This window comes from Leuciscus leuciscus (assembly GCF_965113295.1).
Source record: "Leuciscus leuciscus genome assembly, chromosome: 22".
NCBI lineage: Eukaryota > Metazoa > Chordata > Actinopteri > Cypriniformes > Leuciscidae > Leuciscus > Leuciscus leuciscus.
The window spans coordinates 15315150-15329962 of NC_138746.1; the positions used below are offsets into that span (position 1 = coordinate 15315150).

The 14813-nt window shown below is 37.0% G+C and overlaps 2 protein-coding genes across 3 annotated transcripts; both read left to right on the forward strand.

Moving 5' to 3' along the window:
- The first annotated feature begins 374 nt into the window (after nt 1-374).
- Nucleotides 375-6452, forward strand: slc17a5 (solute carrier family 17 member 5). Its single transcript, XM_082154851.1, has 11 exons — nt 375-532; nt 2225-2412; nt 2866-3099; nt 3238-3325; nt 3414-3500; nt 3649-3767; nt 3880-4041; nt 4384-4516; nt 4660-4807; nt 4963-5053; nt 5347-6452. Exons 1-11 carry the CDS (start codon nt 445-447, stop codon nt 5476-5478), a joined length of 1470 nt encoding a protein of 489 aa, XP_082010977.1. The 5' UTR covers nt 375-444; the 3' UTR covers nt 5479-6452.
- A 131-nt stretch (nt 6453-6583) lies between these two features.
- eef1a1a (eukaryotic translation elongation factor 1 alpha 1a) lies at nt 6584-14760 on the forward strand. Of its 2 annotated transcripts, none has more exons than XM_082154838.1 (8): nt 6584-6785; nt 8261-8444; nt 8537-8716; nt 8810-9106; nt 9843-9993; nt 10115-10371; nt 10453-10687; nt 13928-14760. In XM_082154838.1, exons 2-8 carry the CDS (start codon nt 8301-8303, stop codon nt 14050-14052), a joined length of 1389 nt encoding a protein of 462 aa, XP_082010964.1. In that variant the 5' UTR covers nt 6584-6785; nt 8261-8300; the 3' UTR covers nt 14053-14760. The 2 variants fall into 2 exon arrangements, with proteins under 2 accessions (XP_082010964.1, XP_082010965.1); XM_082154839.1 differs by lacking the exon at nt 13928-14760 and adding an exon at nt 12519-13907.
- Nucleotides 14761-14813: the final 53 nt, after the last annotated feature.

Below are 14813 nucleotides of genomic sequence, written 5' to 3' on the forward strand. Positions count from 1 at the left end.
TGTAATACTAGCTCCTCTTAGTGGATAATTATTTCAATAATATTTAAAGAACACCAACTAGAATAAGCAGGAACTCTTTTTGTTAATGGATCTTTGAAAAAACTGTCATTGACTGAACAGTCACATTAAGAAAATAATTAGAGGGAAATATTTCTTATTAAAAAAAACTTCGTTATTTAAAGTACTTTATTTAATTCTTACTCTTTGTTTTACATTCTGGCCTTTAGAAAACATTTAGAGAAATTATATTAGTAAAATGTTAGTTTAGTTCCGTTGTTATACGATCAGCAGGGTGACCACGGGACTTTTTTTCTTCTTTTTTGGTGGGGTGACCACGGGACTTTTATTTTGGTATGTGTTTTCGCTGACGGTGAGACACACGGATGGTTCCGCAGTCGTTGTTGTGCTCCTGGTCACTCATCAGGCGGACAGCAGCCGCTGAAGATGATGGAGCATTCAGCATCAGACACAGAAACTGAAGATCATGTTCAGCCTTTACTTCGCAGGAGAGACACCGGAGACATTCAGAAAGGTATAAAGATATTAACTATGCGTGCCTTTTATGTAAGTTAACGTTACTTATGCAGGTTTAAAACATGTGTACCATGGTACCATATGTTCCATAATAGGACTTTCAAACTAATATAAAATTTGTAAATGCAGTTATCGTTGTGTTTAATTGACAATGGCTTATTGTTAACTTGTAATTTACTAGAACAACCCCATGTTAAGAAATTCCTTGTTTATATTTAGTATCCATAACATGACAGAATTAATTCATCCCAAAAGTGCAGATTTCATTTCTTTAGTTCAATGTGATTGTCGCAGTACTTAACGCAGTCTTCATAAATAATATAAATAATGCAAGAGCTTATTATCAGATGTGCTTTCAAAACAGTCCGTCACGTGACGGAGGAAGTGTCATGCAGGTAACGGCCCTAAAAATGGCAAGCGGTTTTAACATTTAATCTTTAAAACGTACTAGTATCTATTTTCATGCTACTAGTACAATTTTTTTAGATACTAGTATCTATTCCACTAATACTTTTTTTTTTTTATATATATAGTTATTGGTAATTATTGTTTTGGTACTTGCACCTTTTTGAAGATACTTGTACTTATTTATTAGAAAGTACTTATTCCAATAGTGTCTAGTATTTATACTTTACCTGTTAAGAAAAATTAGAACTAGTTCTTCTTTTTTTAGTTACTGGAAGCTTTTTAGACCAAAGATATCCTTTGCACACAGATTAATGGGGACCTAAATGGAGGTCCTCATGAGGAAACGAGCTTATAAATCATACGGAATGAGTTTTTTTGAAAATGTAAAAATGCAGAAAGTTTTCTTTGATGGTAGAATTAGGGGTAGGGTTAGTGTAAGGGGATAGAGTTTGTACAGTATAAAAACCATTACGTCTATGGAGAGTCCCCACAAAGATAGCAAACCAGATGTGTGTGTGTGTGTGTGTGTGTGTGTGTGTGTGTGTGTGTGTGTGTGTGTGTGTGTGTGTGTGAAAGGAATAGAGGAATAAGACACCTATATTTTTTTATTTATTGGTTTCCCTCTTTATGCCATTATGTTTCATTGTTTGGCAGTTCTCATGTTTCTTTGATATTATTTTTCATTTCTTCTTGTGAATGTACAAGCGAAGTAGTTTCTCCAATAATAAGACCATCTCTGGTTTTGGTTCTGTCTGATAGAAAGAACAATTAGTACATTAAAAAGACACGTAATTCTTAGCGTTTTGCATTTTATTAACATCATAAGGGCAACATAAACCTTTTTTATTATCAAATGGCCATACTCATAAACAAAAATTCACAAACTGTAGCAATTTTTAGTCTTCAAATAGCTGAAAAATATTTTGAGCAGATCTATTTCACAGAGAGAATGACTCTTATTTTTGACATGCCTCACATTCTCAGATGCAGATGCATATTTATTTTTTATTTTAAGGAATTATAAGTTCTCTCCAAAAAGGATCAATCTCCTGTGGTGGATGTTGTGGGTATTGATTAATTTAAAGAACTGTATCATAAAAGTCTTTTGCTCGTGAATCGGAGTACACTGGTCGAGCTGTATGTTTTGGGCGCTGTATAGTGTGTTTTAGCTCACCACATTCAATTGACAATTAACGTTCACAACTAGGGTACAGAAAGACATACAGGCTTTGGGAGAGTCTTTTAACCACTATTTGACAATGGTTTCTGTTTGTTCTTCCAGCTCCTGCTTGCTGCTCCTCGCGTTACGGGTTGGCCTTTTTGTCGTGTTATGGCTTCTTTGTGGCATATGCCCTCAGGGTGAACCTTAGTGTGGCAATGGTGGACATGCTGAAAAACCATACCAGTGCCAACAGCAGTTCCTCAGTCTGTCCTCATCACAGCAGCCCTGTTCCCAAACACAATCATACCGTAAGAGTCTCTACTTTATGGTGTCACATATTACATATGCAAACTGCCTTTTTATTATATGACTTGGAAAGAAACCATATAACTATACTAATTTTAATTTAATTATATTAAATATATATATATATATATATATATATATATATACTGTTTCATGTGTATTTCAAATAAATATTTTAAAGGAGTATACGCATTTTTGCATTTCTATATTATGAACAATTACAGAAATTATTTTTTAAATATTTAAAATTTAAATAAATAAATGTTTTTTTTTTTGTTTTTTTTTACAATGTCACTTATTTACCTAAAAATACTAAACTCATTTTAAATGGCATGAAAAGAAAGGGACATCATTTGAGTTTTCTGGATTTTTTTTTTTTTAGATGTTTTAAATAATTTAAGGCCATTCATGAGATTTTAGAAGCATTTATCATATTCAGTTCGATATCTCAACAGGCCAGTGTGTATGACTGGGATTCAGAGACTCAGGGCTGGATCCTGGGCTCTTTTTTCTATGGATATATACTTACTCAGATACCAGGGGGCTACTTGGCACGCAAGTACGGTGCCAAGTGGCTCTTGGGTATTGGCATCCTTTGCACTGTGATCTTCACCCTGCTGACTCCAGTAGCTGCTGATCTAGGAGCTGGTTACCTCATCGCTGTCAGGGTGTTGGAAGGTATTGGGGAGGTAACCTCAAAACTCATTGCCTAAAATATGCTTTATAATATGTTATATATGGTTTATAATATATATATATATCATAATATTATGATACATATAGGTGTTTTTTTTTTTATAAAATAAAAGTTCTTCTTGGGCTTCTAGGGAGTGTCATATCCTGCTATGCATGCAATGTGGGCGTCATGGGCACCACCTCTGGAGAGAAGTCGACTGCTCACTATCTCTTACACAGGTGCCCCTAGAACGCATATGGTTTCATGTGTAACAATCTCCTTAAGATTTGCATAGTTGTACAATTCTTTCTTTCTTTCCTTTTAAAGGTGCTCAACTGGGAACTGTAGTGGCTCTCCCTCTTTCTGGTCAGATATGTTTTTATTTAGACTGGACATACGTCTTTTATATATTTGGTAAGTTTATTATTATACTACTCATTTAAAAGTGAACTGTGTGCACAAGCAGCATGAAATGCAATACTAAAGATGCGATCACAGACTTGTCTCTGAGTATATTCTTAATGTACACTTCATCTAATTAGTATTTTTCTTTGAATCATAGGAGTTGTTGGACTTCTTTGGTTTGTCCTTTGGGCTTGTTTAGTCAGTAACACTCCCAGCTCACACAAAAGGATAACAGAGGCTGAGAAGACATACATATTGGCATCTTTAAAAAATGAAGTAGGCAGTGATATCCTACAGTGCTTTATGTTGGCATCTTTATTGTAAAACTAGTTGATGTTTGACTCATTAATTGACTGTATGCATTATAATGTGTCATTTCCTGCTGCAGCTTTCCCCAACCACAGATTACATCCCATGGACATCAATCCTCAAGTCTTTGCCATTATGGGCCATAGTTGTGGCACACTTCTCCTACAACTGGACATTTTACACTCTGCTGACTCTCTTACCCACCTACATGAATGATATTCTTGGATTCAGCATCCAGCAGGTGAGTGCAAAGCAGGCTGATTATCAGAACAATTTGAATTTTACCAAATGTATTTTGGTAAATGGTATATTGAATTAATTGAAAGTTCAAAAGAACTGCATTTATTTGAAATATAAATATTTTGCAACATTTTAAATCTCTTCACTGTAACTTGAGCAATTTAATGAATTTTTTGCTGAAAAAAGTAGTAATTTCTTTAAAAAAATAAACACACACACTGACCCCAAACTTTTAAATGGTAGTGTATTTCATGTAAAATGCGTCATCTGAGAGTAAACCTTGACTCTTATCAAAAGGCCCATTCGCTGTGTAGTAAGTGTGAACTCATTGTGTTATTCTCAGAATGGAATGCTCTCAGCTCTGCCCTACCTTGGTTGTTGGTTGCTGGCTTTGTTTGGTGGACAGCTGGCAGACTTCTTGAGAGAGAAATGTTTTATGCGCACTGTAATTGTGCGCAAGGCTTTCACTATAGTAGGTAAGATATTCATAGACCCTTTCCACTTTTTGTTATGCTGAACTGTGCACATTTGCAGAAATGTTGATGGGATGATTGGACTGGTGCTGTGAGGTTTGTCAATTCTTTAAATAAATCAGTGTGTCTGTTTTTATTGTGTCCAGGAATGGTGGGACCAGCCGTCTTCCTGGTGGCTGCTGGCTACACTGGCTGTAACTACACCTTGGCCATTGCCTTGCTCACCATCTCTTCCGCTCTAGGGGGCATTTCAGCGTCTGGATTTAACATCAACCATTTGGATATTGCTCCCTCGTAAGACAAGGCTTTTTGTTGGCAGCTTTTTATGGTTTAGAACTGTACATGCTTGAAATCCATATCGTATGTTAACTATAGTTTCAACAGTGTATAAAGTGCCCCTGCATTTTCTGATATAGTTTTAGCAAATGTTTTTTTCTTCTTCTTCACAGCTATGCTGGGATATTGCTTGGGATCACAAACACATTTGCCACTATACCTGGAATGGTGGGCCCAGTAATAGCAAGATCTCTGACCAAATCTGTAAGTTTTTTAATGTTTTTTTTTATTTTTTATGTAAAGACTGCATTATGTTGTGAAATGTGCTGCATAAACTAGGAAAGGTTCAGTCAATTTTTAAATACTATATGTGTTGCGGATGTAAGGGTGGTCAGAATTCTTAACATAATTCATAACATTCATAACATAAAATGCTTCATTTCAAGAGAAATCCATTTTTCATGTACTTTACATCATTGTTCAGCTTTTATTTAACGATTATTTTGAGTTTTTTGACAATGGAGTAACAAATGCCTAAATATTTTGTTTTAATCTAGAACACCATACCAGAGTGGCAAATTGTCTTCTACATCTCTGCAGCGATCAATATATTTGGAGCAGTTTTCTTCACAATATTTGGCAAGGGCACAGTCCAGCCTTGGGCTGTTCAGAGAATAAACATTCAATAAAGCATATCTACCATTAGCCGTTTCCAAAAGGCCATAGGGATGTACCTATTGTAAATTCCATAGAGATTCTGTAGGTAATTGCATATGGTTTGCAAACTAATGAATATTGCACAATCCAATGTTATTGTTTTTAAAAAAAGGTTTTTTTATTGGTAATAGGCCTATCTGTATTTGTTATACACGTCAGTAGTTGTTAAGACAATTTCTTTTCTTTTTTCCTCAAATGAAGGTGCGATAAATAAAAAAGGTGAAGGGAGGATACACATGTATCTTTCACGGTACATCCAGTCATGATAAGGAGATAGTATATAAAGGTTTAATCACACTACCAGTATAGTCTGATTCCTGAAAAAATCACTCCTGATTTGAGTCTGTTTAGTGAATGAAACCCCATGTATGAATCAGTCAGAGACGGTAAAATAATCTGACTCACTGCAAGTTACTACTTTCATCATGTCCAACTCATGAATTGGTTTGAACTACATAAGGCTTGTTAGACCCAATGTAGTTGTTCTTACCACACTTGTAAGAACTAAATGAATCTACATCTGTTTTGTTGAAAACTGAAATAATTGTTTGGAAACAGACCGCTGAATGCAGTAAATCGAATGCAGTAAGAATTGCAGTTTTCTATTTGGGATCTCCTCAAGTTTGATAATGGGAATATTTTACTTAATATTTTATGATGATCATCCCTATGAAATATGCCATAATTTAGGCCTATGATTAGCACAACATGCCTTAACCTTGCTCAAGCAACAGGACAACAAGGGACATTTTTGTTTAATTTATGTTTTGCCTTTTTGTACAGTATAACTAAATTATGTGTATTTTTTTATTTCCTCTGTTTTGTGCAATCGTTAAAAAATGACGAATAAAACCCGTTGTATAATGTCACTTATCAAGATGTTGCAATACATGCATCATGGCCTGTCAAATAAGTGTACATTTAATAAAATTATTGCACTCGTTTATTTTGTTGATGAACATGTATTCATTGTTAGGATTATAAGTTCTATTTCGCCGAATAATTAACTGCGTCGTCACCTTAGGTGCACCTGACACCTTTAAAGCCAATGCGTCTGCAGAACAAACTCCTATTAACCTTTTTCCTTTCCCGTCCGTCAATTGTAAATGATTGTTTCTTTACAATAGCAGTCTGACCTCAAGCATCCTCTGTGACTGATGTAGACAGCAATATTGCGCTCGTCTGCGCATGCACAGTCGCTTGTGTCGGGTCTGTATAATAACAAGATCAGACGCTCAGCCTCTTCAGCACCGTTCCAGTGTCCCGAACTCACGCGCAGGTACAGTACCGCACATTCACGCGCATCTTTAACTGCGAATTTAAGAACAAACCAATCAAACGTGTCCGTAATTATATAATAATATATCGTCTTGCTATTTATGTCTTCAGGGTAATTGCCTTTTGTAATAGATCTTACTGATGCTTCGACATTGCGCTAGATACAGGCTGGGAATGGGAGAACATGGCGGCAGCTGCAGAGGAAGGGATTGCACTATTAAATCCCCTAGATATCTAAATGATCTCTTCGCCTGCTGTTCGTTGACGACTACACTTGCAATGTTTCTGTGCAAATGAACACCAAAAGGAACAGACAATTCGATTGTCACGCATAACAGGAATAATTTCAAGTCCTTTTTAAAGAATGCGTCTCTGTTAGGTAACCTCAACAAGAATAGCCCTTCTGTTAACCTCTCAAGTTAAGCTGATAATTAGCTTCCTTACACTAATGGCAGTCTATCTTTTGCCTTTAAGGAACCTTTTGGAGTTTTGTCCCTGACGAATTACTTAGCAGCTCATCTGAAATGATGCTGATGCAATAATCTTGCATGCTGAGTTCATGATGCAGCTTAATCTTAATGCACTACCTTAGAATTGAATATTAATTCTTGCTTAAATAACTGCTCCAATATTTTTCTTTTCTTTTTTCTTTTAACAATATCGGCTACATGAGTGGCTCACAAATGGCTGCCAGTCTTTTAAATCGGTAGGCGAATCTTTTACAAAATGGAGGTCTGCAGGACAAATATGTACCAGGCATTAAGAAATGCATGCCTGGTCTTTTAAAGCAGTTGCTAGTTACTTGGCTGAGCTAGAAACCTAAATAGCCCGAAATGATCAACTTACTGCTGTTCTAAAGGTTGAAAAAAGGAGATGTAGTGAGTACCGTATTTGTTAATCAAATTTCTTTGTCTGTATTTCTTTCAGTGTACATTGAGTGAAATTCAAATAAGACATTTAAATTATGGTATTTGTAAAGGTAATTCTAAGATCGTTACATAATTACCGCAGCCAAAAATATATTTCAGGTATTATTCACCCAGATTTCTCGTGTGGTTTACTTTAGCAGAACACCAGAGGGGACTTTTTGAAGAATGTGCAGGTTTGTCTTTTCCTTGAGGAATTTGCATTGAGCCTTTTCAAGGCTTTACATCTTCAGTCCCCTTTTTTTTGTCATTCAGTGGAAAAGAATGACCTGGGCATTCTTCAAATTTCTCCTTTTATATTCCATAGATGGAAGTCATACAAGTTTGGGACAACATTGGATGAATAATTGATATAATTTTCATTTTGGACTACACTGTATTGTCAGATGTACTGAAGACCAGTGCTTGTATTTGAATGGGCCTTAGTCCTTGGAATGAGTTGGTTTTAAATTGGATAAAAAGCATCCTCTAGCAAGGGATCATGCGTTTATCTTACTTTATGTCCATTATAGAATTTGCACAATAACTGTCTCTTGGTGTATGTGTAAAGTTTTACAGATACATTGGCACTTTAAAGAAAGCAATCAGCCATGGGAAAGGAGAAGCTCCACATCAATATTGTGGTAATTGGCCATGTGGACTCTGGAAAGTCCACTACAACTGGCCACCTTATCTACAAGTGTGGTGGGATTGACAAGCGAACGATTGAGAAGTTTGAGAAAGAGGCTGCAGAGGTAAGACGGAGATATTGAGATATTTTAACTAATACATGATTAAATCAATTTCAGCTGATATATAATGTTATGTTTTTGTCCATCACTCCTAGATGGGAAAGGGCTCTTTTAAGTATGCCTGGGTGCTGGACAAGCTTAAAGCAGAAAGAGAGAGAGGAATCACCATTGACATCTCCCTGTGGAAGTTTGAGACCAGCAAATACTACGTCACCATCATTGATGCTCCAGGACACAGGGACTTCATCAAAAACATGATCACTGGAACTTCACAGGTTTGGAGCTTAACAGGCACACAAATATATATTTAGTTGCTGCTATTTATTTATGCTTAAGAAATAATCCCCAACGTGTTTTATGACCCTCAGGCAGACTGTGCCGTGCTGATCGTGGCGGCAGGTGTCGGGGAGTTTGAGGCTGGCATCTCAAAGAACGGTCAGACCCGAGAGCACGCTCTTCTGGCCTACACATTGGGTGTGAAGCAGCTGATTGTGGGTGTCAACAAGATGGATTCCACTGAACCCAGTTACAGCCAGAAGCGTTATGAGGAAATTGTGAAAGAAGTTAGCACCTACATCAAGAAGATTGGCTATAATCCTGACACAGTAGCATTCGTGCCCATCTCTGGCTGGAATGGAGATAACATGCTTGAGGCCAGTCCCAATGTAAGTATGACAGTGGAAATAAAGCATTGTTTCCACTAAGGTTGCATAATTAATCGGTATAAAAACAAAATTGCATTTTCCATTTCTTGGAATGGCTCGGTTTGCGGTAAATGCTGCACCACACAAATGTATCTCTGTCTCTGTTTTGAGATTGGGTCGCTTATACCGGGCATTTTGGAACGCAACATATGCCAACCATCTTCCAAAACATGTAATGAGAAATGTTTATAAACCATCTGTTGCCAAAAGAGACGCTTTAAGGGCTGCCTGTGGTTTTTCCACCATTATAAAAGCTTGATTGGTTTAACATTTAAAAATGAAGAAATGAAGACAGCCATAAATGGAATAAATAATTGAGATATTACAACAGTGATTCTTATTTTAATATTTTTATTTAGTAATAAATATTTATTTTTACGTATATTATTAATACAATAATAACAATTATTACTATTATAGCCATATCAATGGCCAAATTATGCAGCATTACAAACAAGCACAGCAAACCTGGAGCTTAAAAAAAAAAAAAAATCACATTTTAATATCGCAATCACAATTTGTATCAGAAAAATCGCACTTCGTTTCCCCCCCGCCGAAATTCCCCTAGTGTCTGTATATCAGTTTGGAGCATTAAGACTTTCTTCAGTGAATGAACATTTTATATTTGTGCAAAATGGCATCCCAACTGGTTGGTTTCCATCAGTGTCTTCATTGGGTTTCTATGACTTTGCTTTAGATGACTTGGTTCAAAGGTTGGAAAATTACCCGGAAAGAGGGAAATGCATCTGGGACCACCCTATTGGAGGCTCTGGATGCCATTCAACCTCCATCACGTCCAACTGACAAACCCCTCCGCCTGCCTCTTCAGGACGTCTACAAGATTGGAGGTTTGCATTCCTGCAAGCTATATTGCAGATAGGCTACAAATAAAATAGATACCAGTTATCATCTTTTAACCATAAAAACCATAAAAAAGCAGAGTTGAATGATAAGCAATGTTTTCAATAGGTATTGGAACCGTCCCTGTGGGTCGTGTGGAGACTGGCGTTTTGAAGCCAGGTATGGTGGTGACCTTTGCCCCTGTGAACGTGACTACTGAAGTCAAGTCTGTGGAGATGCATCACGAGGCACTTTCGGAGGCCTATCCCGGGGACAACGTTGGCTTTAACGTTAAGAACGTCTCCGTCAAGGACATCCGTCGTGGCAACGTCGCTGGAGACAGCAAAAACGACCCACCCCAGGAGGCCGCCAGCTTCACGGCTCAAGTAAGCTTGATTAACTTCAGTTTTCATTACTCACTTCAGCAAGCCTGAGTAATCATTACAAGCTTCATTGTTTCCCATCAGGTGATCATCTTGAATCACCCAGGGCAGATCAGTGCTGGCTATGCCCCTGTGCTGGATTGCCACACTGCGCACATCGCCTGCAAGTTCGCAGAGCTGAAGGAGAAGATCGATCGTCGTTCTGGGAAGAAGCTTGAGGACAACCCCAAGAGCCTCAAGTCAGGAGATGCGGCCATTGTTGACATGATCCCTGGGAAGCCCATGTGTGTGGAGAGCTTTTCAGAGTATCCTCCTCTGGGTAAGTGCTATCCCAACATACCACTCGAAGAGTGAAATACTTCATTGCTCATTATTCATTAAATTCTTAATATTTTATTTCTTGATATTTTGTAATTCCTCTTTTATGGATATCTAAAATCTATGCCAAATAACTAAAATTAAGAAACATTTGATTGCTGATTTAATGATAATAGGTTGATGACTGATCATTGCTTGACTTTTTTGAAATGTTAAAGGTATAAGAAATGAAATATTTTCTTCTAAAAAAAAGATATTTTAAAACAAGGTCCCAGTGTTTTTTGTCCATGAAGTGAATGGTGTCCATTGTCATTTTGGGCTCCAATGATTTTGATTTTATTGACAAAAACAGTTAAAATATTGATCAGCATACATTTTTTTGGTGGTGAAATTGAGGTAGCGATAGTAATTTCATCCATATTGTGACATCTAAATAACACAAATGAAAAAAATTATAATAATAATGTAGGGTGGGACTATTCTATCCATTGGTTGTAGATTGGATGGAGACCGATCTGGGGTCATATGTATAAAGCCACTCAGAGTAAACATTTTAGTCTTGTGTCAAAATAATTCTAAGAATGATGTCATTTTGGTCTTATTCCTAGACTTAAGAATAAGTGTGATTCAGAAAGGTTCCTATGTGTTAAGACTAGGTCTCAGCTCCTAAATTATGTAAGAGTTCTGTAGAGGTATCCTAACCTAGTCAGGAGTAACAAGATGGTAGCAGAGAAGAGGAGACAACACACTTTCTGAAAAAGATATAATATATTGGAGTCTATGATGACAAAGAGTTGATAAAACGATACAAGCTTAATTGTCAAAGTATTCTTTTTGTAACTGACTAGTAAGAAATTTAATAGCTTCTCCCACTCTACAAATCTATGCTCTAACTGCAGAAATGACAGTAATAATGAAATATTTAGGCGACTAAAAAAAACGCAGCACTGGTGATGATTTAAGCATGCTCTTAAAAAGCACTATTGTGGCACTGACCACACCAAACATACAGTAGTGGCAAAAAGGGATATCTGGAAGCGATATTTGTTTTTAATGACCCTACAAGTTTGATTAAACCAACAAAATATGAGGAATATATTTTATTTTATTTTTTAAATATTAGGGAAGAAAACAATAACTTGTTTAAAGTATTTACCAGACAAAATAATTTGGCCAAAAAGGCACCTTTTTTTTTTTTTGCGAAAAAACCCCAAAAAGCTCAGAGAATTGACATCAGTTATTAATAATTCGTTGGTTCTCTCTTATTTTTGCACCATAATTTATTTTTATGACAGCCTGACAAAATTATGTCTGCATAAGTTTCCATGTTTCACTGCGTTATCACAAATAAGCACAACTATGCAAAATGCTTTCAAAATCTTTTACACATTTTTTTATATTTGGATAAAGGGTGAAGATGTCAATATTCCTATGCTGGACATCACTTTTGGCTGCTACTGTATGGCAGTTCATTGACTTCCCAACTGATGTTCAATCCATGCGGCAAAACTAAGCCACTTTTATGAGGATTGCAAGCTTCCCTGGAGTTGTTTGGGCCGTTGATGGAACTCATGTTTGCATCATTGCTCCAACTGTAAATGAGACGACGTATATCAATAGAAAATGAATCCACATCATCAGTACTTATTTGTGATAATTTTGCACAATGCAAAATATGTGTGGGTATGTTTGCACAAGCTCTGCAATTCGGCACTCTTGTAAAAACACGTCACGTCTATTTATATATCACTTTATTCACAATAGATTGCTTAAAAGCAAGCAGCTTTACCGTATTAAACATGAAAAACATTGTCAGTGTCTTGTTTCATCAGAAGAACGGCTTCATTTTCTACTAAGCAGCTCTCCGGTGTGTTCATGTTTTCACCAACCGACGTCTGACCTCTACGGACTCAACAGGAGAAATGAACTGGAAAAGATTTCAGCGTGAAAGAAAGCGGAGCCTCAGCGTACACCTACCTATTACGTAATCGCCACGGACCAATGGTAGAACAAAGGCGTTTATCAGCCGGAGCTTTCCGGAAAAGTTCGCCTTGGCAAGCTGTTTCTAACTCCTGAAACGAACTCCAAACGAACTTCGTTTTGGCCAGATTTGATTCGAAATGACGTTACATCAGTTCGTTCTTGCTCTTTTTCATTCTTCGTTTAGGGGTAAACTGAAGTTCGATATACTATTAGCAAACATCTGACGCCACCCACACTGCTTAGAGCGGCGTTTATATGAATATGTAAATATATACTGCGCGCTTTCCTGTCAATAACAAAATGAACAACAAAATTGAGAAAACAGCAAGCATTTTTAGTAAAGCATAAGAAAAGCATCTGATCATAGCAACGATATGTTTGCATAAGCTCTGCAATTCGGCACTGTAGTAATGTCACGTCATGTTTATTTATATAGCACTTTATACAATAGATTGATTAAAAGCAGGCAGCTCTACTGTATTAAACATGAAAAAACAAAGTCAGTGTCTCATTTTATCAGAAGTACGTCACTTTCTACTATAAAGCGAGATTCCAGTGTATTCATGTTTTCACTTGTGGACGTCTGTACAGACTCAACAGAAATAATAAACCAGAGAAGAGTTCCATGTGAAAGAAGGCGGAGCCTCAGCGCACACCTACCTATTATGTAATCGCCACGGACCAATGGGAGTTCAAGGTGTTTACCAGCCAGAGCAAAGTTTTCTAGAAAGTTCGCTTTGGCAAGCCGTTTCGAACTCCTGAAACGAACTCCGTTTGGGCCGGATTTTGTTAGAAATTATGTCATGTCAGTTCGTTCTTCAATTTTGCTTTAAGTATATTGGGGCCTTAAGACATTGCTGAAAGTTGCTTTTAGCTTCTTTATAAATAGCTCCTAAACAAGTCCTACTTTTTTGACACTTAAGCCTATTCTTAAGAGCATTTTTGAGAAGTTTTATACATATGGCCTCTGAATCAGAGTTTGCATTTCATTGTAAGAAAGGGGTGGAGTTTAAGAGGAGTTGGAGGAAACGAGGAGCACTGTGGAGTTAAACTATGCATGGCTGAATCATTCACAATAACATAGGCTACCTTTAGAAAATAGATAGGATTAATTTTTTTTGCATTCAACACACCTAGACCTTTTCTCTTACTGTTAAAGTCATGGCAGTGATGGCACAACTCATCCAAAAGGCTTTTTAGGATCCATTATAGTACACAGATGACCTGCTTGGATCAAAACCATCCTTTTGGTTTGCAGGTCGTTTTGCTGTGCGTGACATGCGTCAGACAGTCGCAGTGGGTGTGATTAAAGGAGTGGAGAAGAAGACCGCGACGAGCGGAAAGATCACCAAATCCGCTCAGAAAGCCCAGAAGGTCAAATGAATGTTGTGTTTGACTGCCAACTCCAGAGACACATATGGAAAAGCAGAGGTCATCCAGCTCTTCTATCCTATTGGCTGCCTAGGTTCCATAGTTAGAGACTGCTTAATAGTTCCAATGCATCGCAAAAGTATCAGAAGGAAAAAAATATATTAACAAAAGCAGTCCTTTAGATAACTCTAGTTTGTATGTTGACTCGTAAATCTTAAATCCACACCATTACTTGTGTTTTGATAGTTGTGCTCTTCTCTTCGATGATGGCTGTTGAAACCATATGTGATTTTTAATATCTTGAGAGGTCTGACCTCTCCTTCTCTGGAGTGCAGTTTTAGCCTGGTTCTCATAATGTTGTCTTTGCTTGTTTTAGTGCTTGTTTGCAAAATACCATGTGTTCAGTATCCACTGGTGGTGAGCTACTTAAACAACACTATTTAGTAGACTTTGAGAACCTGTATGTTTATCTCTTAATTAGCCCATGTCTGGGCTCATGCAATCTTTGGTGCACTGACAGCTTTATGTTTAGCACTTTGACTGGCGTAGGTGAACCCCCGCACAAGCACTTGTTGACTTTAATTGGCATTAGCTACTGCACCTTATCATAAAAAATAAAAGCTTTCTTGTCATATTAAAGATGTCTCAACCATGATAATGGTGTTTGTGTTCATTTCAATCTCAAACAGGACATTACATAAAAGCTATATTGAAAAGTTTGATCATTTACCTTTGTATTTAGAAATTACCAGTACAGGTATGTATGGCGAGTT